This window comes from Gopherus evgoodei, chromosome 11 (genome assembly GCF_007399415.2).
Source record: "Gopherus evgoodei ecotype Sinaloan lineage chromosome 11, rGopEvg1_v1.p, whole genome shotgun sequence".
In the NCBI taxonomy this organism is placed as follows: Eukaryota; Metazoa; Chordata; order Testudines; family Testudinidae; genus Gopherus; species Gopherus evgoodei.
In genome coordinates, this window is record NC_044332.1 from 79,099,570 (window position 1) to 79,124,247 (window position 24,678).

General features: G+C 56.8%; 1 protein-coding gene across 1 annotated transcript in view; it reads left to right on the forward strand.

The window, feature by feature from the left end:
• The first annotated feature begins 4,155 nt into the window (after positions 1-4,155).
• Positions 4,156-24,678, forward strand: part of WNT10A (Wnt family member 10A) — a 49,351-nt gene continuing 28,828 nt past the window's right edge. The window contains exons 1-2 of the mRNA XM_030579361.1: positions 4,156-4,217; positions 12,752-13,014. Of these exons, the coding sequence (XP_030435221.1) occupies positions 4,156-4,217; positions 12,752-13,014 (325 nt within the window). The remainder of the gene's footprint in view (positions 4,218-12,751; positions 13,015-24,678) is intronic.

Consider the following 24,678-nt stretch of genomic DNA (forward strand, 5'->3'; position numbering starts at 1 on the left):
TTGTGCCATTCAGGGCCGGAGGAGGGTGAAAGCGGGCACAACCCCCCCAAACACATCCAAGTTCCCAAAGCCCAGCAGGGGCCCCAACTGCAGGGGGAGCAATTATTCCACCCCGGAGTGAGGCAGGAGCCTGGGGGGGGATCAATTGCATCTGGAGCCCCCCTTCCTCCGTGTCTTGCACCCCACTGAAGAGGGGCCCAAGGCTGCATAGGGAGAAGCCATGGGACGTGCTCTGCGCTGGCTGAAAAGCCTGCAGGGAGCTAAGGCCCCTCTAGGCTGCACCGACTCCTCTGTGGCCCCTCCAGGCTAGGGAATCCTGCTGATCCCCCTCAGCGGGTGGGCCTGGGGGCAGCCTGGCTCCGGGAGACCTGGGCAGAGCTGCAGGTTCCCAGAACGGACACGGGCCTGCATCGGCAGCAGCTGGGGGCAGAAGAGCTGCCCAGGTCCTACTGTGACAGGTGAATTCCACCCCGGCCCCTCCTGCAGCGTCTCTGGGGCCCCCTTTCCCGCTGACATGGGAACCGAGCCCTAGGTGGAGCCGGTTGCTGGCAGCTCCCGTTTACACAGCAAACCCTGACTGGGTGGGGCCAGAAGCCAAGGCGGGGTTGAGTTCCTTGGGCCCCTCCTCACCGACCCATCCCCAGGGGGTGGATGGGCCCATGGCGCTGGGGAAAGGAGCCAGGGAAAAGTCCTGCCAGGCCCAGACGACATGGCCTGAATGCCGCGTCTCTGGCGTTTGTGGCCAGCCAGCTCGCTCGGGCAGGAACAGAGCCATGTGGTCCCAGCCAGCTCCCCACTGCAATGACGTGCAGCTCCCCACGGGGCCCCACGTGCAAACCGCTGGCCTCACACTTGTGGCTGCGCTGGGTGTGCAAAGCCCAGCGTTACCGGGACGCAGGGAATAAGGGACCAGGAGCCGCGCTGCTCCCCCCACTCTGACCCATCACAGCCCCCCCACGTGCCAGAGACCCCTCCATCTCCCCCTCAGCATTGCAGTGAGCATGAAAGCCCCCGGCTGCACCTTTCCACCACAGCCGGAGGGCTCCAGGGCGCAGACTTTAGGGGTGTGAGTAAGGTACAAGGCCAACAAATGGACACCCCCCCACACCCCCCACACGCTAGGGGCCTACGTGATTTACACGCACCTCCCACATGCCATCTCCATCAGCACAGTCATAGGCCTAGCGCAGGAGTCGGCAGCCTTTCAGAAGTGCTGTGCCGAGTTTTCATTGATTCACTCTAATTTAAGGTTTCACGTGCCGGTCATACATGTTAATGTTTTAGAAGGTCTCTCTCTATAAGTCTATAATATATAATTAAACTATTGCTGCATGTAAAGTAAATAAGTCTTTTAAAATGTTTAAGATGCTTCATTTAAAATTAAATGAAAATGCAGAGCTCCCCCCTCCGCCCCTGGACTGGTGGCCAGGACCCGGGCAGTGTGAGTGCCACTAAAAATCAGCTTGCGTGCCGCCTTCGGCACGCGAGCCATAGGTTGCTTACCGCTGGCCTAGGGGATTTACACACACCTCCCACACGCCATCTCCATCAGCACAGCCATAGGCCTAGGGGATTTACACCCACACACGTCCCACACACCATCTCCATCAGCACCACCATTGGCCAAGGGGATTTACACCCACACCTCCCACACGCCTTCTCCATCAGCACAGCCATAGGCGTAGGAGATTTACACTCCTACACATCCCACACACCATCTCCATCAGCACAGCCATACGCCTAAGGGATTTACACCCACTTGCTATCTCCATCAGCACAGCCATAGCCCTAGGACATTTACACCCACACACCATCTCTATCAGCACAGCCATAGGCCTAGGGGATTTACACTCCTACACATTCTACATGCCATCTCCAGCAGCACAGCCATAAGCCTAGGGGATTCACACACACACACACACACACACACACACACACACACACACACACACACACACACACACACACACACCTCTCCCACACGCCATCTCCATTTGCACAGCCATAGGCGTAGGGGATTCACACACACACACACACACACACACCTCTCCCACACGCCATCTCCATTAGCACAGCGATAGGCCTAGGGGATTCACACACAGACACCTCCAACATGCCATCTCCATCAGCACCGCCATAGGCCTAGGAGATTTACACCCACATGCTATCTCCATCAGCACAGCCATAGGCCTAGGGGGTTTACACACACACCCCTTCCCCTCCATGCACATACTCTCACCTCCGTGCACTCACACATCTGCACACCTACAAGGGCAGGCCCCACCCTCTCAAATCCAGGCACAGCCCAGACCACATCCATTCACGCACCTTCGCAACCATGCTTTCAAGCCCACACCCCTTATCCAGCTACACTCATGCACACTCCCACAGCCACACACACTCACACATCCACCGCAATATCCCCATGCACATCCATGCACACACTCTATATACCAATGCACACCCAGCAACCTCCAACCACATACCACATCCATGCACTCAGCCAGGCAGCCACACATGCACATCCACATATACCTATGCACACACATGCATGCACACACCCATATACACACATCCATACCCCTATATCCATGCACGCTGTCACATCCACACACATGCATACACAGTGATGCACACCCCTATATATCCATGCACACACACCTCCGTCCACACCCCTATGTATCCACGTGCACACACATGCACACACACACCCCTATATATCCATGCACACGCACCTCCATCCACACCCCTATGTATCCACGTGCACACACATGCACACACACACACCCCTATATATCCATGCACACGCACCTCCGTCCACACCCCTATGTATCCACGTGCACACACATGCACACACACCCCTATATATCCATGCACGCGCACCTCCGTCCACACCCCTATGTATCCACGTGCACACACATGCACACACACACTCCCTATATATCCATGCACACACACCTCCATCTACACCCCTATGTATCCACGTGCACACACATGCACACACACACCCCCTATATATCCATGCACAAATCCATGCACACCCCAGAGCCCCATGCACACACACCTCCATGCACACCCCTATGTATCTATGCGTGTACACACACACATACCCATGCAAAGCCCTATATATCCATGCATACACACCTCCATGTATCCATTTGCGCGCGCACACACACCTCTCCGTGCACACGCACCCATCCGCCTCACCCATGTACCAACACCTCCACTCCCGCCCCGCCCGCACGCCTCCTCCCCGGCAGGCCCTGTGTGGCACGCTCCCTCCGCGCCCCGCTGCCGCTGCCACCCTCTGCCCCCGTCCTTCCCCTGCGGGCTCCTGCCCAGACGTGTCGGGACTCGGGCTCCGGGCGCTGAGGAACGCAGCGCGATCCGAGGCAGAGCAGCCGCCGCAGCCCCTGTGCGAGCCCGGCCGGGACCCTGCCGGATGCGCTCTTCGCCAGGGTACGGTTCCAGGCGGCTGCGGGGCGCAGGGAGGCGCTGAGCCGGAGGCAGCTGGAGAAAGCACTGGGGAGGGGGAGCAGCTGGGGCTCCACGTGCGCCTACGAGATCCAGGGGAGCTTGCCCCCCCCCACCAAGGAGAGACACAACCCCCCGCACGCGCCCCGCCCGGGGCGCACAGGACTGGCAGCTCTGAGCACAGCGAGGCCGAGTGGCAAAGAGAGAAGCCAAGGGGGGGCTGGGTAGGGGGGCAGCCTGCCCCCTCATTCTGCCTCTGCCAGCGTCCTGCAGCTAGGCCCCCTCCCCCGGCTGGAGACTTGGCTGGGGGCGGAGGGGCAGGACCCTGTCCACATGGAGCCTGAGCTGAGAGCAGCTCTCCCCCCTGCAAGCAGCCAACGGCTCCTCGGAACTTTGATGTTCTCCTAGAGTGGGGGGAGGCCCTGCCTCGTCCATGTAGTTGGGGTTGTGGTGGGGGGTGGGGGGCTAGGGGCTGCCTGCGGCGAGGATGGCCCCGTCCTGCTGGGACTGTCAACCCACCAATCCAGGCGGGGGATCCCTGAGGTCCTGAAGCGCGGAGGGAAGTGCAAGAAGCAGCGAGAAGAGACAAGAACCAGCAGCAGCCGGGAAAACCACCCCGGGAAACCCAAACCCGAGCCCGGCGCGGCTGCCAAGCCTCGCACCGAGCCAGCGGGACACAGGATGGGTCTGGCCCTGCTGCCCGGCTTCTGCCCCCTGCTGCTCCTCTGCCTCTGGCTGCAAAGGTAAGAGAACCCCGGCCACGCTCGGGCCAGGCTTGCCTGGTTTTAGCCGTGGTGGGACCCAGGCTCGTGTCTCGGCCCATGGTCCCTCGCCAGCGGCCCCCACCCGGGAGCTGAGCCGCGCCCGCGCACTCGGGTCCTCGGAGAGGCGATGGCACCTCGGAGCCTCTGGGGAATCGCGGCGCGCTCTGCAGCCCCGGAACGCGGCGCTTCCCCCGCTGGTCTCTGCTCTGCCCCTGAGCCGGAGGATTATCTCCCCCGTGCGCTAACCGCCCCCTCCCAATAATCCCTTTCCCTGCCAGAGACCTGCTCCGCCGGGCGGCAGTTCTCCCCGGGGGGATTTCTTCTACCTGCAAGTGCCATGAAAGCCGCCTCTGCTCGGCCTGGCTGCTGGGCCAGGCGCTGATTGGCGGAGCAGCCGGCGAGGGCCTGACTCCCGGCTCGCCTCCACCGCGGCGCAAACCCGGACCAGCTTCCCTGGGGCTGCCCCGTGGGGCGCGCCGGCTAAGCGGGTCGGAGCTCAGCCCGGGCCGCAGCGAACCCGGCCAAGGGCGGATTGTCCGTCTGCTCGGGCTGGGCGCGCCGGGCTCGCGGATGGAGCCCAGCGACTCCTGTCCCGCTCCGAATCGGGTCCTCTCTTGCCGTAGCATACAGGGAAAATAAGTTCAGACCAGCTGTCCCGCCACCTGCTCGCGTCTAAAGGACCCACCCCCACCCCACCAGGCCAGGCTGGCTAAGGGACTCCGCTCGCCCACCTGCCAACGGCTCACAATCGAGGGCTAAGGAGGGAGTTTTGTCGAAGCAGAGGCCCAGGACTCCTGGGTTCTTTCCCCGGCTCTCCCATTGCCTTGCTGGCGGAGGTGGGCCAAGTTGTGTCCCGGGGTCGGTTCTAGGGTCCCATGATGTGGGGTGGTATTTGGGCGGCTTCGCAGGAGCCCAGTGGCTAGTTCGAGCCCTGGACGGGCTGCGATTCACACGTAGAAGCCGGTGCATGTGGCTGCCAGGGCGGTGTGTTCCTGGGGTTTATTAACACGAAGATTCGCAGGTCAGGACAGTCCCCTGGGAGATTGTTTGCCTCCCCCGGGCTGCACAAAGGGAGGTTTTTCCACCTGTGCGGGGGGGAGTGGGGGTTCGGGAAATGCCCCGGGAGCCTGGCGCTGGGCCCCCCAGGTGGAAGCGCAGCCGGGGGTGTCCTATCTCCAGGCAGCTCGGGGTCTGCCCGTGCAGGGAGCGCTGCACCCTCCTCCCTGGAGAGGAACGGGGCGCCCCTGTGGCCACAGGAGCTGGGATGCTGGGGTGGGGTGGGGGGCGCTCCCGAAGGGCGGGGCCAGGAGATCCGAGCGCTTTTGGTCGGTAGGTCCCTTTCATCCCAAATCCTAGGGAAGCAGGGGTTGGGGGTGGGGAGCGGGCTTGTGCCCCACGTCCTGTACCCGGGGGACCCCGACTTTCCCCCCTTCGCTGGCCATGACCGCCTCGCCCCCCCCCCCCCGGCCCTTTCCCGCATCACAGGCCACTCCAGGCGTCTTCCTTTGATCTCCCCGGCTGCCCGGCCAGCTGCCAAATTTCCGGGCAGCGGGCAGGAAAGGGTTAACCCCCCCCGCCCCCTTTCCCTCCTCTGGCTGCTCCAGCTCCTGGGGCTGGGCTGGGTTTTTCTTTCTCCCCCTTCGCACACAATGTGTTGACGCTGGAACGTGTGTTAATTAAAGCAGCAGCAGCCGCAGCCTGTGACCCGCGGGGCTTTCACCGTGAAATCGTGTTTAAACCCACTTAGTCCGGGGGGGCGATGCGGCAGCGCCGGGGATCAGAGGAGAGGATGGCAGCGGCGGTACATGATTTCCAGCCTCCCGCCCCCACTTTGGATTGGGGTGGGGGCTGGCGCTGGCGGGGAGAGCATGGGGCAGGAAGAAGAGGGGCAGGAGAGCCAGGCAAATCCCCTGGAAGTCAGAGACGGGTGGGGCTGGATGGTTCTTGGCTTGGGACATGTAGGGCTGGACTAATTCTGATGTGACAAGCGGGGGCAAACCAGGAGTGACACCAAATCAGGGTCAGGACTTGGGGAGCTCCCTGCTCCGGGTGTTAAGGTTGTGCCCGCTCCCCTAGCGACTTCGGTGGGGTCACTCCGGATTGGCCCTGGAGGGAGTTGAGCTCTGAGCCAGGCCTCACGGCACTGAAGGGGAGAATGGGTTTAGTCCCCAGGGGAACAAGCCTGGCCTGAGGGACAGACCTGATGGGAGACCCCCCTCAGGCCCCCGATGAGTTACAGCCAGGGCAGATCGTGCCCAGCGCCTCTCCAAGCAAGTCCCTTCTCCCTGCAGTGCTCCAGTCACCTGTATGGCGTCCATGCCTGGCTGTGGGGGGCTGGGCGGAGGGCTCGGCCTTTGAGGACACCAGTGCTGTGGGGCTCCTCTCTGGCTTTGGTGAATCCAGAGAAAGGCCCAAGTCAAGCAGCCGAGCGGGTGCAGAGGGACCCTCCAAAGAAGAAGCAAAGAACCCGGTCCAGGCCTGACTCAGCCAGACCCAGGGCGCTGGGCCCAAATGAGGTGCTCAGGATCTGGTCCTGGCTATGAGGGGGTGAGGCTGTGCTGTCCCAACCAGACTTTCTGATGATGCCCCTCTGGAACCAGGATCCTGCAGTTGGCTGACCCTCAGCCCCCTCCGAATGTGCCAGGCCAGGACAGGGAAGGCGGCCTGGCCCCTAGTGCCAGCGACAGGCCTGGGCCCACTGGGGTGTGGCCCTAGAACTGCTGACCTGGGAGCCCCACGCCAAGGAGTGGCTGAAATGGGAATTGGACACAGCCTGGGAGCACGGCACAGAATGTGACCTAGGAGGGACAAACCAGCCCAGGCCAGGCCCGAGACTTTCCAGCAGGTGCCAGAGAGAGAAGCGGAGAGTCGCCTGGCAGAGTCCAGCTTGACTTTCAGATCCCTGGCAAGAGGGGCTCGGGCACAGAAGCCGCTGTGGAGTGGAACATGAGGTTCTGCCAGTGAGAAGAGAGATAGGAAATGAAGGGTTGGGCTCCGTGGTCACCTTTCGTGCAGCTAGCACAGAACAGCATTACCTGGCTGGGCTGTGACATGGACACCTGTCCCCCTGCCCCGCACCGGCGCTCCACAGATCAAAGCTATGTCCCTGTCTTCTAGGTGCTCCATGGGTCCAGGCTGGAGACCCGGCAGAACTCCGCTCCTCCAGCCCCACGGGGTGTTCTGCTATCGAGGGGGAACTCGTCCAGACAGGGGACAGAGCATCCTTAGGGCTGGACCCTGACTGAGGGAGGAAGGACCATCCCAAACCTCCCAGCGCCTGCTCCCCGTGCCGGGGCATTTCTCTGTCCGACCTCTGCTGACAGAGACACAGAGCACAGGAGATGTTAGAAAACCCAGTCCTACCACAACACGCACAGCTCCCCATCTGGGAGAAGGGGAGCAAGAGAAAGCGAACCCCCAGCACAGATGGCAGTCCTGTTGTTTAATGCACACTGGCAGGTGCCCAGATACCAGGGTGAAGGGGGTGGGACACAAACCTGGATAGCCAGCAATAGAATTTCAACAGGACAGCAGGGCTGACGCGTGAGCCCTGCATGCTTGGTCCATGCCCATCCCACAGGAGGCACAGGGCCTCAGGGAGTCTGATCTCAGGTACAGCCTGCAAATCCGGGGTGACTGCATTGGAGCGGGTGAGCCCCATCACTGATTGGCCGTCTGCTTGGTTAATGAGCCAAAAGCTTAGGTGGCCACCCAAACCAGGCCTTGGTCTCTGGGGCTGGCTGTGCATGTGTCCCCACATGTCCTCCCATCATCCATCGTTCCACCCATCCTCATACACCTCCTCTACCTATCCAATCTCTTATATCCTCCGATCTGTCTCTACAGACTCCCTCTATCTAGCCATCCACCCATTCATCCCCATACACCCTCTCTGTCCGTCTGTCTGCATATACACCCCTAGAATCATAGAATATCAGGGTTGGAAGAGACCTCAAGAGATCATCTAATCCAACCCCCTGCTCAAAGCAGGACCAGTCCCCAATGAAATCATCCCAGCCAGGGCTTTATCAAGCCTGACCTTAAAAACCTCTAAGGAAGGAGATTCCATCACCTCCCTAGGGAACCCATTCCAGTGCTTCACCACCCTCCTAGTGAAATAGTGTTTCCTAATATCCAATCTAGACATCCCCCATTGCAACTTGAGACCATTACTCCTTGTTCTGTCATCTACCAACACTGAGAACAGTCTAGATCCATCCTCTTTGGAAGCCTCCTTCAGATAGTTGAAGGCTGCTATCAAATCCCCCCTCATTCTTCTCTTCTGCAGACTAAATAATCCCAGTTCCCTCAACCTCGCCTCATAAGTCATGCGCCCTGTCCTCCAAAGCAGTTGCAATCCCTCCCAGTTTGGTATCATCTGCAAACTTAATAAGCATACTTTCTATGCCAACATCTAAATCGTTGATGAAGATATTGAACAGAACCGGTCCCAAAACAGACCCCTGCGGAACCCCACTGGTTATACCTTTCCAGCAGGATTGGGAGCCATTAACAACTACTCTCTGAGTATGGTTATCCAGCCAGTTATGCACCCACCTTATAGTAGCCCCATCTAAATTGTACTTTCCTAGTTTATCTATAAGAATATCATGTGAGACCGTATCAAATGCCTTACTAAAGTCTAGGTATATCACATCCACCGCTTCTCCATTATCCACAAGGCTCGTTATCCTATCAAAGAATGCTATCAGATTAGTTTGACATGATTTGTTCTTTACAAATCCATGCTGGCTATTCCCTATCACCTTACCACCTTCCAAGTGTTTGCAGATGATTTCTTTGATTACCTGCCCCATTATCTTCCCTGGCACAGAAGTTAAACTAACTGGTCTGTAGTTTCCTGGGTTGTTTTTATTTCCCTTTTTATAGATGGGCACTATATTTGCCCCCTTCCAGTCTTCTGGAATCTCCCCTGTCTCCCATGATTTCCCAAAGATAATAGCTAGAGGCTCAGATACCTCTTCTATTAACTCCTTGAGTATTCTAGGATGCATTTCATCAGGCCCTGGTGACTTGCAGGCATCTAACTTTTCTAAGTGATTTTTTACTTGCTCTTTTTTTATTTTCTCTTCTAAACCTACCCTCTTCCCGTAAGCATTCACTATACTAGACATTCCTTCAGACTTCTCAGTGAAGACCGAAACAAAGAAGTCATTAAGCATCTCTGCCATTTCCAAGTCTCCCGTTACTGTTTCCCCCTCCTCATTGAGCAGTGGGCCTACCCTGTCCTTAGTCTTCCTCTTGCTTCTAATGTATTGATAAAAAGTCTTCTTGTTTCCCTTTATTCCCATAGCTAGTTTGAGTTCATTTTGTGCCTTTGCTTTTCTAATCTTGTCTCTGCATTCCTGTATTATTTGCCTATATTCATCCTTCGTGATCTGACCTAGTTTCCATTTTTTATATGATGCCTTTTTATTTTGTAGGTCACGCAAGATCTCAAGGGTAAGCCAAGGTGGTCTTTTGCCACATTTTCTATCTTTCCTAACCATCGGAATTACTTGCTTTTGGGCCCTTAATAGTGTCCCTTTGAAAAACTGCCAACTTTCCTCAGTTGTTTTTCTCCTCAGTCTTAATTCCCATGGGACCTTACCTATCAGCTCTCTGAGCTTACCAAAATCCGCCTTCCTGAAATCCATTGTCTCTATTCTGCTGTACTCCCTTCTACCCTTCCTTAGAATTGCAAATTCTATGATTTCATGATCACTTTCACCCAAGCTTCCTTCTACTTTCAAATTCTCAACAAGTTCCTCCCTATTTGTTAAAATCAAGTCTAGAACAGCTTCCCCCCTAGTAGCTTTTTCAACTTTCTGAAATAAAAAGTTGTCTGCTATGCAGTCCAGGAACTTATTGGATAGTCTGTGCCCCACGGTGTTATTTTCCCAACATATATCTGGATAGTTGAAGTCCCCCATCACCACCAAATCTTGGGCTTTGGATGATTTTGTTAGTTTTTTGAAAAAAGCCTCATCCACCTCTTCTGCCTGATTAGGTGACCTGTAGTAGACTCCCAGCACGACATCACCTGTGTTTTTTACCCCTTTTAGCCTAACCCAGAGACTCTCCACACTTCCGTCTCCTATGTCCATCTCCACCTCAGTCCAAGTGTGTACATTTTTAATATATAAGGCAACACCTCCTCCCTTTTTCCCCTGTCTATCCTTCCTGAGCAAACTATACCCATCCACACCAACATTCCAGTTGTGTGTATTATCCCACCAAGTTTCAGTAATGCCAATAATGTCATAGTTGTATTTATTTATTAGCACTTCCAGTTCCTCCTGCTTATTACCCATACTTCTTGCATTTGTATATAGGCATCTAAGATACTGGTTTGATCTTGCCTCCCAGCTTTGCCCTGACCCTCCTTCCTCTCTGCCATTATAGCCCGTGCTCCCTCTTGTTTCCAACCCATCTCCCAGGTCTTGTTCCCCACTTACCTGTGGGCTTTGCTCACCTGTCCCCGTCGAACCTAGTTTAAAGCCCTCCTTACTAGGTTAGCCAGTCTGTGCGCAAATAAGCCAGTCTGTGCGCAAATAATAAACCTCTAATAAACCTCTGTGTTACTGGCTGGCTGAGAGTCACATCTGACTGCAAAGTGGGGGGGCAGGACCCTGTGGCTTCCCCAGGACCCCGCCTGGGTGGACTCGCTGTGGGAAGCGCACGGAGGGGCAGAGGATGCTGAATGCTCCAAGGAGAGACCCAGGAGGTGAAGCCGGGTGAGCTTCTTGCCCTGAAGACATTCTGCTCCAAGGGAGAGGAGGCTCCCCAAAGTCCTGCTTGGCTTTGTGGGGAGCAGTTCCAGAGCATCGCCCGGGGACTCCGTGACATGCTCCTATTAATACAGCCCAATATGGTGTTGACTTTCTTGGCAACAAGGGCACACTGATGACTCATATCCAGCTTCTTGTCCAGTGTAACCCCTAGGTCCTTTTATGCAAAACTGCTGCTTAGCCACTCGGTCCCCAGTCTGTAGCAGTGAATGGGATTCTTCCATCCTAAGTGCAGGACTCTGCACTTGTCCTTGTTGAACCTCATCAGGTTTCTTTTGGCTCAATCCTCCAATTTGTCTAGGTCACTCTGGACCCAATCCCTACCCTCCAGCAAATCTACCTCTCCCCCCAGCTTAGTGTCCTCTGCGAACGTGCTGAGGGTGCAATTCATCCCATCATCCAGCTCGTTAATGAAGAAGTTGAACAAAACCAGCTCCTGCCCCTTGGGGCAATCTGCTTGATACCGGCTGCCAACTAGACATGGAGCCGTTGATCACTACCCGCTGAGCCCGACGATCTAGCCAGCTTTCTATCCACCTTATAGTCCATTCATCCAGCCCATACTACTTTAATTTGCTGGCAATACTGTGGGAGACCATATCCAAAGGTTTGCTAAAGTCAAGGGATAACACATCCACTGCTTTCCCCGCATCCACAGACCCAGTTATCTCCTCATAGAAGGCAATCAGGTTGGTCAGGCATGATGTGCCCTTGGTGAATCCATGCTGATTGTTCCTGATCATCTTCCTCTCCTCCAAGTGCATCAAAATTGATTCCTTGAGGACCTGCTCCATGATTTTTCCGGAGACTGAAGTGAGGCTGACTGGCCTGTAGTTCCCTGGATCCTCCTCCTTCCCTTTTATAGAAGATGGGGGCACTACATTAGCTTTTTTCCAATCATCCGGGACCGCCCCCAATCACCATGAGTTTTCAAAGATAATGGCCGATGGCTCTGCAATCACCTTGGTCAACTCCCTCAGCACCCTCGGATGCAGCACATCCAGCCCCATGGACTTGTGCTCGTCCAGCTTTTCTAAATAGTCCTGACCCACTTCTTTCTCCACAGAGGGCTGGTCACCTTCTCCCCATGCTGTGCTGCCCAGTGCAGCAGTCTGGGAGCTGACCTTGTTCGTGAAGACAGAGGCAAAAAAAGCATTGAGTACATTAACTTTTTCCACATCCTCTGTCACTAGCTTGCCTCTCCCATTCAGTGAGGGGCCCACACTTTCCCTCTCTGTCTATCTAGGTTCTGCTATTGGTTCTCTTTGCAGCCCTGTTCCACGCATAACAGGTGTCAGTCAGGTGATTTGGTGCATGACTCGAAGGTGCCCAGATACCGCGGGGATGGGCTGGGATAAGGTCTGGTAGGGAAGAGGCTTGTCGAAGCCTCTCCAAGGGAGGCAGAGCTGGAGAGCCCGTGGGAAAGAAGATGCCACTGAGGATTTCTGGCTGCCTACCCATCCCCCCGTCCCCTGCCCCGACTCCCCACCCCGCTCCAAATCCAGCGCAGAATCGCTGGGCTGGCGGGCGGCTCTCTCTGGGGCCTGGCTCCACCCGACGCCCCGGCTGCCTCCTCCCTGTGGGGACTTGCACTGGGGGGGAGGGAGGGTCCCTGTGACTGGGTCCCTGCCGGCTTTCCCCTCCCCCCAGCAGAGCCCTGGCACCCTGGGCGGGCGAGGCGGCAGGGCAGGACGCTGAGCCTGGCTGTCCCTTCCCTTCCAGCTCCTGCGCCAATGAAATCCTGGGTCTGAAGCTGCCGTCGGAGCCGGTGCTGAACGCCAACACCGTGTGCCTGACGCTGCCCGGCCTGACGCGGCGCCAGCTGGAGGTGTGCGTCCGGCACCCCGACGTGACGGCCTCCGCCATCCAGGGCATGCAGATCGCCATCCACGAGTGCCAGCACCAGTTCCGGGACGAGCGCTGGAACTGCTCCAGCCTGGAGACCAAGAACAAGATCCCGTACGAAAGCCTCATCTTCAGCCGAGGTAAGGGCGGGGGCGCCGGCCCCCTGGCACCGTGCGCCCTCCCCGGCCCTGTGCGCTCCCCGGCCGGGAGCTACAGAGCCAGTGGGAACCCCAGGGGGTGGCTGGGTCCTGCAGTCCCAGCTCGGAATCTCTTTTCTATTCCCACAGCCGCGGCCTGGTTCTTCTCCGCTCCCCTCTCCAGAGCCCCGCGCAGGTCCCGCGCCTGCCCCCAAGCGTTTCTCAGAGCCCCAGCCCCGTTTGTGCGCTCCGCACTCCGGCAGAGCTCTCCCGGGACCCGAGGGCAGCGGGCTTTGTCTCAAGGCGCCTCGGAAATGCAGCCAGCTCTGGGGTGGGCCAGCAACAGCGCCGCAGGACAGGGTGTGAACGGGAATCTTGGTAGCCACTAGGAAGTGCAGGGGGAAGGAGGGGATTGGGGGGACCGGATGTGATCCTCCACAGGAATGTTTGGCCCCGGCAGTGGGGTGACCACCCCAACTCCTTACCTCCAGGCTCGGTTCCTGCAAGTCTGTACCCAGGGACGAAGCCGTCTGCCCGGAGAAAACTCCAGCAGGTCCCGCTGCCGAGCAACACAGGGATCCCCCTGGCATCCTACTCCCTGCTCTGGGATCTCCCCCCATGGATCGGTCCCAGCTCCAGGAGAGACCCGCCCCCCACCCAGCCAGCCGTCCCGCGGGACCAGTCATTTGTCCGGTGTGGGGAGCCAGACCCGTCCTGGGGGGCTGGGCCCGGGCTGTAGAAGTCAGGGCCCAGACCCTCTCCGGGAGAGCTGCCCTTGCTCCCTGAACCCCTGTGGCTCTCGGCCCGCTCCGCTCTCACCGGGGTGCTGGGCACCCTGCAGGATCGGGCCCTTGGCAGTTTGCTCACGGGCGGTGCCCCCGCCTTGCCGGGCTCCACACAGCTCTCTCCAGGGCCTGGGTCCGGGGTCCCTGCATCGCCCGAGCCGGCACAGCCCGGAGTCTGCTTCCAGCCCTGTAGCCCCAGAGGTCCGAGGTCCCTCCCCAGCGGTGCACGGCCCCCAGGGAGCGAGTTTCAGGATACAAGTAACGGCAGAGCTCGACTCTTCCTGCTCCCAGCCGGCGCTAGACACATCCGGGGCTGGGGCCCGCTGGGCTGCAGCGGAGCCGGATTCCCACACACAGGAGACGAGCTGATGTGCAAAGCTCCCAGAAACCTCCCCGCGGACACGGTTGCATTAGTGGGAAAAACCCAAGCCCGGGGACCGCGGCAGGCCGGGCGAGGCGGAAAGACTCGGCTAAAGCCGGAGCTTTCAAAGCCTCCCCTCACCCGCTGAACCCATGGGGAGACTGACCCCGGGTGGGAGGAATCCGGATTAGATCCGGTTTAGTCACAACGCAACGCTGAGGAAGCCCAGTGGCATCCCAGGTCTGTAGCTAACCTGGTGGCCCAATCTCTCTCCTCCCCCCATTGCTGGCGGCTCGCTCCCTACAGCGCAGCAAGGGCTCTGGCCTCCGAGCACCGAACAGCTCCTGTGGCACCCCGGGATGCGGGCTGCAGCGCCCTGGCAGGACGGGGATGGTCCAGCCGAGCCGAATCAATGTATTTCCTACTTGGTGCTTCGTTTGCAGCCTCCTCGGCCATCAGCCGACGAGCCCGTGACACCCGCCGGCCCGTTTGCTGCTCTCCCGGGCAGAGTTTCAGCGCGACAGGAGCGCAAGGGGCCCGGGGCGAGCCGGCAAGTTGTGTCGGGGGAGCGGGGCTAGAACTGGGCCGAAGGCTCCCAGCCCGGGCCGCGGGGTTCTGCCTTGGGACCGGGCGTTGACGCCATTCCTCCCCGGCGTGGAAGGGGCTGAGCCGGGTGCTCCAGGCCAGCCAGAGCGGGGCCCCAGCCGAGCCAGGGGACCGGGAGGACAGAACCGCCCATCCCCGCGTGTCTCCCCCGCCGGGGCGCAGGGCCTGCGCTTGATGGGCCGCGGCTGCTCTGACCCAGGAGGGCTGCGGATTTGTAATGACTCTGATCCCTGCCCATGTGCAGCCTTGACGCCGGGAAATTTCGTTGTCGGGTTTGGGGCGGGGGCCGAAACGGGCGGTTCTCCGCGTCCCGGCGAACATCAGCTCCTGCCCGCGGCGCGGAGCGGGCTGAGGCTTTGGCAAGAGACTGATAATCGGTTGCGCCCAGTGTCTCCCACGGGAGTCGTTGGATCCGGAGGGAACCTGGCCAAGCGCCTCAGAAGTGATCAGTTCTTTGGGGGGCCCCGGGCCTGCCCGCTGCTAATCGGGGCAGTGGAAGCCCAGTCACTGGAACAATTGAAACCGGACTGAGGAGTGTCCTGGAGAACGACGCTAGGAAACAATCCTGCCCCTAGTCCTGGCTCTCAGCGCACTGGCTTGGCCAGGCGCCCCACCTGGCCAGGGGCTGTGCGCGGGGCTGGGCGGGCCAGGCCCGCGCTTCGGCCTCTCTGATTTCATCCTTCTCCCAACCAGGCGGACCCACCCGAGCGGGCAGGGATGGAGGTGGACAGCGCAGGAGCATCCTCTGCAGAGCAGGCCGGGGAAGGGGCTCCAGTCGCAGGGGGTGCGCGCTGGGGCCAGGCAGAGGGCGGGCATGCTAGGGGATCTCAAACTACCGCCGCGGCGCAGGGGCTCGCCGGCGACTTTGCAGGCGGCTCCGACCAACCGGCCAGGAGAGCAGGGGGCGTTAATAGCCTCCCCAAGGCCCAGCAGAGCGGCCCGCGGGCGCTAATGCGCGCGGCTCCCCTGGGCCCCGGCTCTGGCTCCACGCGCTGCCCCCCCCCCCACCCCCCCGGACTCCAGGCGCCCGCAGGCTCCTTGGTCCTAACCCGACGTGGCCGCGGCCGCGCCATCAGCTCCGCGGAGCTTGCGCCTCCCTTCCTCCCGCTGAATTATTTGCGGGATCCGCTCCGGCGCCTAGCCCGCTCCGAGTCCGACAGCCCCCGCGCCGCCCGGGGAGGAACCCAGCCGGGGGAGGAATGGAAGTGGATCGGCAGAGGAGGCTCCACAGAGAACAGCTGCGAACGACCCCCGGGCCCTAACCCTCTCCCTCGCTCGGCTCAGACACGGCCCCGTCTTCCTAGCGACAGGCGCCGCCTGGGGGCTTTCTATGGCCCCCGGCAGCCAAAGCCTCTGCCCGTGGGAATGCAGCCCGCTCCCAAGAGCGGTTTAGGACAGGAAGTGAAGCTCCGTGCTGGGTTCAGCAGGGGAATAAACCACTTGAGCCGAAAAAACAAGGAGTCCGGGCACCTTCAAGACTAACCCATTAATTTGGGCATAAGCTTTCCTGGGTAAAAACCCACCGCTCCGTGCATCTGAAGAAGTGGGTTTTTACCCAGGAAAGCTTATGCCCAAATAAATCGGTTAGTCTTGAAGGTGCCCCCGGACTCCTCCAAACACGGCTACCCCCGATACTTGGCACCTGAGCCGGGCACTGGCCCCGAGGTGCAGCTGCACCTGGATTCTTGCCAAGGGAATCCTGGGATCTCGAGTGAACCCAAGTGGGCAGCACCTGGGGTTTTACGTGTCCCCAGGGAGATGGCACCTCGGCTGGCTCGGCATCCTTAGCACCTCTGGGGGCTGGCAGGGATGCACAAGGGGGTTTCCTGGGCAGATCTCCCATCCGAGGGCTGCCCAGACACAGCTCAGCAGAGCATGCGAGATCACAGTCTGAGGCGAGTGAGTGACTAGCAAATGCTTCTCCAAAACGTCCAGGGCCTCCTACTGGGCTCGCCAGCCTCCTGTCTTTCTCCTCTTAACCTCAGCCAGCCTCTGGCACCAGGCACTCTCCTCCCCAGCTCCCCTCTCGGCCTCTGCCCCTTGCTGATTCTCCCCACTGCCGGGTCTTAGCAGCTCTGGCTCTGTGTCCGCTCGGCCTTGGCCTGCTTTCCGAGCTGGGAGAGATGCCCTCTCCGTGGCACCAGGCAGCACCGAGCAGGCGGCCGGTCCCACTGAGACCTGGCACTAGCATGAGAGAGCTGCTGGGAAGAACGTTGTTTGAGACACAGGGTGAGGAGCCAGTGGGGCCTGATGGCTTCTTGGGACAGGTTCCTCCTAGTCAACCCCCAGCCCAACTGTTCCCAGCCAGCCATCCCAGTGGCATTTCTAGGGTACAGCCAGCAGGTCTGGGAGTGGTCTCCTTCCTAGCTGAGGGAGGCAGGGAAGGCACGTCTCACCAGGCCTAATACAGACTGGGGGGCTTGGGGGTGCCAGAGCCAGGTGGGCGGGGCCAATATCAGGTATAGCTTCTCCGTAGGCACAGGGTGCTCTGCCTGCAGACCGCGGCCTTCCTCATGGGCCTATGCGGGACAGGCCTGGTCCGTCGGTCTCGTGCCAGGTGACGCTCGCCCTGTCGACAGGCGCATCTCCACTGGTTGTTGCAGGTGTCTAGGTATAGCAGCCACCCTCCATTTCGTTACGGGTAGAGGGGATGGGGGAGGGGGAGGCGGGTCCCAGAACATGTCTCTTGTAGCGTGGAGCCATGGGCTGGAGTAGGGTGCACACAGCCATTCTCTGCCCCATGCTGGAGACAGCGCAGGCAAACCAGGCAGGGAGGGGCACATGAGCTGAGATCGGAGCCCCATGGTGCTGTGTGCTGCACAGCCACATAAGACCTGATCCCAGAGGATTTAGGCACCTAAAGATGCTGACTGGCACCTGGGAGGATGTTCAGAGGGGCCAAGGCAAGTTTGGTGCCTAATTCCCATAGATTTCAAAAATGCCTGTAGGCACTTTTCAAAATCCCACTTATCTGCTACTCTGGGCACCTAAATCCCTTGTCCCTTAATGCTCACCCTAAAGAGCTTAAAATCCAAATAGGCAAGACATAGGGGAAAGAGCAGCACAGATAGGGTGCACTCGGTGGTCTCCTGATCCCCACTGCAACCCCCTAGACACTTGGGCCTGGCTCCACAGAGGTATTTAGGTGCCTCCTTTCCACTGAAAGGTGCTAGGGGTCTTTGCGGATCCGGGCCTGACCCCCCTGAAGACAAGCAAACCACCCTGGGCCCTCACTCCCGTCACTGCGACTGGACTGGCAGTGGAGAGCGGCTGCATTCTCAGAGCAGCGCGTTCAGAAGGTGCATTGAGGCAAGTTCCGATCTGCATGGAGGAATTTAGTGTCTGGCATGTTGCCACAGCCTGGTAGGTTCACCTGCAGTTTAATTAGGAAAAGAGGGAGGGGGAGGGAAGAGGAGAGAGAACAGGAAACATGTTGCAACTGGCTGCATCCCCAGTCCTCGGAAGAGCCGGGCACCCTCTTTGCCCCTTTGTGTGGGCAGAACTCCCGGAGCGGGGCAGCTCTTGGAAGGCCATTGGCGTGGCCCTGCTGACACCATGCGATGGGCAGGGTCTGGAGGCTTGGCTGAGTGCCCCAATTCCTGGGAACTTCTAGGAGCCTCCTGAACCAGTCAAACCAGACCAGAAATCCCAGGCGATTTGGGAGAGGTCCAGTGTTTGGTGCCATTCCCAGCCTGACACAGCAATCAGCCATTCCCAGCCAGGTCCCAGGAGCACGGTGAGCCGGTACCAGGAAAGGTGATGGGAAAACCTCTGGAAATTGCTCCAATCTCAAAAAACTGGCCAGGGTTCGGTGGCAGGTTCTGGTTGGTTCTGATGGTGGCCCAGAAAGAACCACAGCCTGTTAATGGGGAGAGGTGACTGCATGATTTCAGCTCTCCATCCAGCTCCACTTGGTCCACACTATGATGGTGTCGACACCAGCAGGAGGTCTAGGTCTCATCATGAAACACTCTAGTTTGACCCAAACAGGCCACATTGCATGCTGGGATTGTAGTCTCCACAGAATCTGCATCCATATTAAGGAGGAAGGCAGTGGTAATTGGCTCAGTTTAATGCAAATTAATTAGTGTGACCTTTTTATAAGTACATCAGATGCAGGAAGCTGGCCAAACAATCAGTGTAGCCACTGGACGATCGAGGGGCTAATGGAGCCCTCAAGGAAGACAAGGCCATTGTGAAGAAGTTAAAAGCATTATTTGCATCAGTCTTCACTGCAACTTTGTGAGGGAGATTCCCACATCTGAGCCATTCTTGTTAGGGACAAATCTGAGGAACTGCCCCAGACTGGGGTGTCAGTGGAGAAGGTTTTTGAATAAATCAATCAATCAATAAAACAGCACTAAGTGACCAGGACCAGATGGTATCTCCCAAGAGTTCTGAAGAAACTCAGATATGAAATTGCAGAACTACTAACTGTGGTGCGTAACCTATTGCTTAAATCAGCCTCTGGACCTGATGAATGGAGGATAGCTAATGTGACGCCAATTTTTTAAAAGGCTCCAGAGGCGATCCCGGCAATTACAGACCAGTAAGCCTGACTTCAGTATCAGGCAAACTGGCTGAAATTATAGTAAAGAACAGAATGATCAGACATGTAGATGAACGCAATATGTTGGGGGAAGAGTCAGCACAGCTTTTGCAAAGGGAAATCACGCCTCCCAATCTATCAGAATTCTTTGAGGGTGTCAAGAAGCATGTGGACAAGAGTGAGCCAGTTGATACTATATACTTGGACTTTCAGAAAGCCTTTGAGGTGGTGCCTCACCAAAGGCTCTGAAGCAAAGTAAACTCTCATGGGATAAGAGGGAAGGACCTGTCATGGGGCAGTAACTGGTTAAAAACAGGAAACAAAGAGTAGGACTAAATGGTTAGTTTTCACAATTGAAAGTGGTAAATAGCAAGGTCTCCCAAGCTCTGTATGGTGACCTGTGCTATTCAACATATTCCTAAATGGTCTGGAAAAGGGGGTAAACAGTGAGGAGGCAGATGATACAGAAGTACTCAGGATAGTTAAGTTCAAAACTGACTGCAAAGAGTTATGAAGGGATCTGACAAAATTGGGTGATTGAGCAACAAAATGGCAGATGAAATTCAGCGTTGCTAAATGCAAAGTAATGCACATTGGAAAACATAATCCCAACTGTACATATGCAATGATAGGGTGTAAATTAGCTGTTACCATTGTGACAAAGTTCCTCCTCTACCTTGGTGGGTCCTGTGCTTATTGGCAGATTTGCTCACCTCAGTGATCTCCCCCACAGTCTGGATCAACTTCTCCTGTGTCTGATCAGGAGTTGGGAGGCTTGGGGGGAACCTGGGCCCACCCTCTACTCCAGGTTCCAGCCCAGGGCCCTGTGGATTGCAGCTGTCTATAGTGCCTCCTGTAACAGCTGTGTGATAGCTACACCTCCCTGGGCTACTTCCCCAAGGCCTCCTCCAAACACCTTCTTTATCCTCACCACAGGCCCTTCCTCCTGGTGTCTGATAACGCTTGTATTCCTTAGTCCTCCAGCAGCACAGCCTCTCACTCTCAGCTCCTTGTGCCTCTTGCTCCCAGCTCCTCACACGCACTTCCTCTCCTCTGGCTCCCCCATCCCTGACTGGGGTGAGCTCCTTTTTAAACCAAGGTGCCCTGATCAGCCTGCCTTGATTGGCTGCAGGTGATCTAATCAGCCTGTGTCACGGAGTCCTCGGGCGATGCTCTGGAACTGCTCCCCACCAAGCCAGGCAGGACTTTGGGGAGCCTCCTCTCCCTTGGAGCAGACTTGTTCAGGGCCAGAAGCTCACACAGCTTCACCTCCTGGGTCTCTCCTTGGAGCATTCAGCATCCTCTGCCCCTCCGTGCGCTTCCCACAGCGAGTCCGCCCAGGCGAGGTCCTGGGGAAGCCAGAGGGTCCTGCACCCCCACTTCGCAGTCAGATGTGACTCTCAGCCAGCCAGTAAAACAGAGGTTTATTCGATGACAGGAACAGGGTCTAAAACAGAGCTTGTAGATACAGCGAACTGGACCCCTCGGCCGGGTCCATTATGGGGGTCAGTGAGCCAGACCCCCACGTCTGCCCTCAGCCAGCTCCAGATTAACAACCCCCTCCAGCCCCTCCTCTCGGCTCAGTTCCTTTCCCGGGCCAGGAGGTCACCTGATCTCTTTGTCTCCAACACCTTCAGCTGGCACCTTTGCAGAGGAGGGGCCAAGGCCATCAGTTGCTAGGAGACAGAGTGCCAGGCATTTAGGTGCACTGGCCCTTTGCTCTGCCAGATACTTAAGAACTGCCATGGGGACACTGAGGCACCAACACAATATTCAGAGAAAAAGTTAAGAACATTCCCAGTTCGTCACATCCTGTCTGCCTTAATTGGTTCTAGCAGGTTCCTGATTACTCTAGTGCAGCCCCTGCTCTGGTCACTCAGGGAACAGAAAACCATTCACCCAGTGACCAGTATATTTGCCCTCTACCAGACTCTTGTACCCCACTGGTTTGAGTCTGTCACATATCCCTCCCCCCTGCTCAACACCAAGGGGCTGGGCAGCTTGGGAAGCCAAACAGTGCACATGTGACAAGCCATCGGTATTGCCGTGACAGCTCCCTGCTCTATGTTGCACACAGAACTGGAAAGGTTGGAGGGATAAGAACCACCTGGTCACCCTTGTGTTCTTTTCCTTGTTCCGCTGCATCCATTGAAGAGGGGCATGGTCGGTCACGAGGACAAATCTGCGCCCGAGCAAGTAGTAGAGCAATGCTTCCATGGCCCATTTTACGGCGAGGCACTCTCTCTCCACCACTGCATATTTTTGTTCCCTTGGAAGGAGTTTCCTACTGAGGTAGAGAATTGGGTGTTCCTCCTCCCCGACCATCTGTGATAGAATGGCCTCCAACCCTACTTCTGATGCATCTGTCTGCAGGATAAATTCCTTGGTGAAATCAGGGGCTATCAGTACGGGGTTACTGCAAAGGGCAGTCCGTAGGTCTGTGAATGCTTCCTCTGCTGCGTCAAACCATCTCACCAGATCAGATTCACAGGCTTTCACTAGGTCTGTCAGGGGGCTTGCCCTTGTGGCAAAGTGGGGGATAAATCGTCAGTAATACCCCACTGCACCTAGGAATGCCCGGACTTGTTTCTTGCAACGTGGTCGGGGCCAATTTTGGATGGCCTCCAACTTGTTCACTTGAGGTTTTACCAGACCTTTCCCCACAGCTACAACTCCCTAGGCTACTTCCCCAAGGCCTCCTCCAAACATCTTCTTTATCCTCATCACAGGACCTTCCTCCTGGTGTCTGATAACACTTGTACTCCTTAGTCCTCCAGCAGCACAGCCTCTCACTCTCAGCTCCTTGTGCCTCTTGCTCCCAGCTCCTCACACGCACTTCCTCTCCTCTGGCTCCCCCCTCCCTGACTGGAGTGAGCTCCTTTTTAAACCAAGGTGCCCTGATCAGCCTGCCTTGATTGGCTGCAGGTGATCTAATCAGCCTGTCTGCCTTAATTGGTTCTAGCAGGTTCCTGGTTACTCTAGTGCAGCCCCTGCTCTGGTTACACAGGGAACAGAAAACTACTCACCCAGTGACCAGTATATTTGCCCTCTACCAGACTCCTGTATCCCACTGGTCTGGGTCTGTCACACCATTCAAGAAAGATCTTGGGAGTCATTGTGAATATTTCTCTGAACACATCCACTCCATGTGCAGCGGCCGTCAAAAAAGCGAACAGAATGTTAGGAACCATTAGGAAAAGGATAGATAATAAGAGAAAATATCATACTGCCACTCTAGAAATCCGTGGTACACCCACACCTTGACTTCCGGTTGCATCATCTAAAAAAGAAATTAGAATTGGAAAAGGTACAGAGAGAGACAGCAAACATGATTAAGGGTTTGGAACAGCTTCTGTAGGAGGAGAGATTAATAAGACTGGGACCGTTCATCTTAGAAAAGAGACGAATAAGGGGGGATCTGATAGAGGCCTATAAAATCATGACTGATGTGGAGAAAGTGAATAGGAAGTTTGATTTACCCCTTCCCGTAACACTAGAGCCATGGGTCAGCCAAAGAAATTAACAGGCAGCAGGTTTAAAACAAACAGAAGGAATATTTCTTCACACAATGCACAGTCAGTCTGTGGAACTCCTTGCCAGGAGATATTGTGGAGGCCAAAAGTATAACTGGATTCAAAAGAATTAGATAAGTTCATAGAAGTCCATCAATGTTATTAGCCGGCTGGTCAGGGATGCAACCCCCTGCTCTGGGTGTCCCTAAACCTCTGACTGCCAGAAGCTGGGACTGGACAATAGGGGATGGATTGCTCGATAATTGCCCTGTTCTCATTGTTCCCTCTGGGGCACCTGGCATTGGCCACTGTCGGCAGACAGGACATTGGGCTGGATGGAGTATTGGTCTGACCCAGTCTGGCTGCTCTTACGTTCTCCTGGTAAACTGTCAACATTCCCATGGTTGGGTCCAGTTTGGGCAGCCCATAGCGTACATGGAGCCTGCAGAGATGAATCCTCCCAAGCATGAAAAGCCACACTGGAATCTGAGCTGCAGCTGGGGCTAGTGTTTTCAGAATTGCTATCAGATCGCGCTTGCTTCAGCCAGGTCTTTATGCCTGTGCACCTGGGGGTTTCTGTGGACATCGATGAGCCTGGCTGAGTCAGAGCTGTGGTGTTCTGCTGCAGTATCCTGGGGAAGCTGATTTTCCCATGGCCTCTCTAATAGCCCCAGAGTCTGCGTAGGCTAGAGTTGTACCATCCTCTGTCGTCCCAGGAGGGCTCTGGTGACCCAGGCTGTGCCGTTGAGGCCAGAAACACGCAGCGTTGCAGCGTGGCCCTGGAGCAGGTTTATTCGTGCTCTCCTGTGCCATCCACAGATGGGCTTCTGGGAAGTGCCTCTGCCAAGAGACAGGAAGTGACAGTGGCCATTGCCTGCAGCCGTACTGCTCCGTTTCTGACCCCTGGTGGGTTCAAAGGTCAGACAACATTTAAACAGCCCCATGCTCTCTTCAGAACTGCGGTGCTTAGTGATGGCCAGGTGCCTGGGGTGCCCGAGTTCCCATGCTCACACCCCCTTTTTTCAGTTGATCAAAACTTTCCCCTTTTGGCCTGTAATTTTTTCAGCTTTGGGCTCCATCCAAGTGTGAAGCTTTTGGGAAAGTTTGAGCAAAACTAGGCCTGTTGTTACTGAGAACAGGTCAGGAGGGAGAGACGTGGGTCTGCTTGTAAATGACCGATATCACCGCCGTTTTGAACTGCTCTTCCTCTGAAGCCAGTGGAGCTCAAAAAGGAGGGTTTGGAAGAGAACTAGACCTGAGGGAGGAGAAGTACATGATGTGCTGGTGAATACTGCCCTTGATTAGGCTGGCTTGTAAGGGTTAAAAAGAAATCTTTGTTTGCAGATGCACTGGAGTTCATCTGCTAATAACAGTGATGGTGCTTTGCTTTGTAACAGCTAGTCCCAGCGTTCTCTGCAAGGAAAACTTCACAGCCGTGGTGGCGCAGTGAAAAACATCCCACCGTTAAGCTTGGGCACCAAAAGAAGCAGGGCCCCGGGGCATGAGTTTGTCAGACCTTATCGAAGAGGCAGGGAGCGGATTCTGATTGCTTTTAAGCAGTGCCTTGTTAATTTGACACCAGCGCATATTAAAAATGAACGCAAAAATTGGCAGCGTGGCGCTCCGCGAAGGTTTCACAGATGCACTTTGTTTCCATCTCATAAGATCATAGTGGCTTGCTAAGCAGACGGCAATGAATCATTGAAAAGCCACCAGGCTTTGTGAAGCTTGCTAAGTACACGAGAAATACACCAGGGGACATTTCCACTCACGCGCCAGCAATCTAACCGCAGGCAGCAATTAGAGCAGCTTCACCTCCAATGGCACAACCATGACTGGCAAGTCAGATGGGCC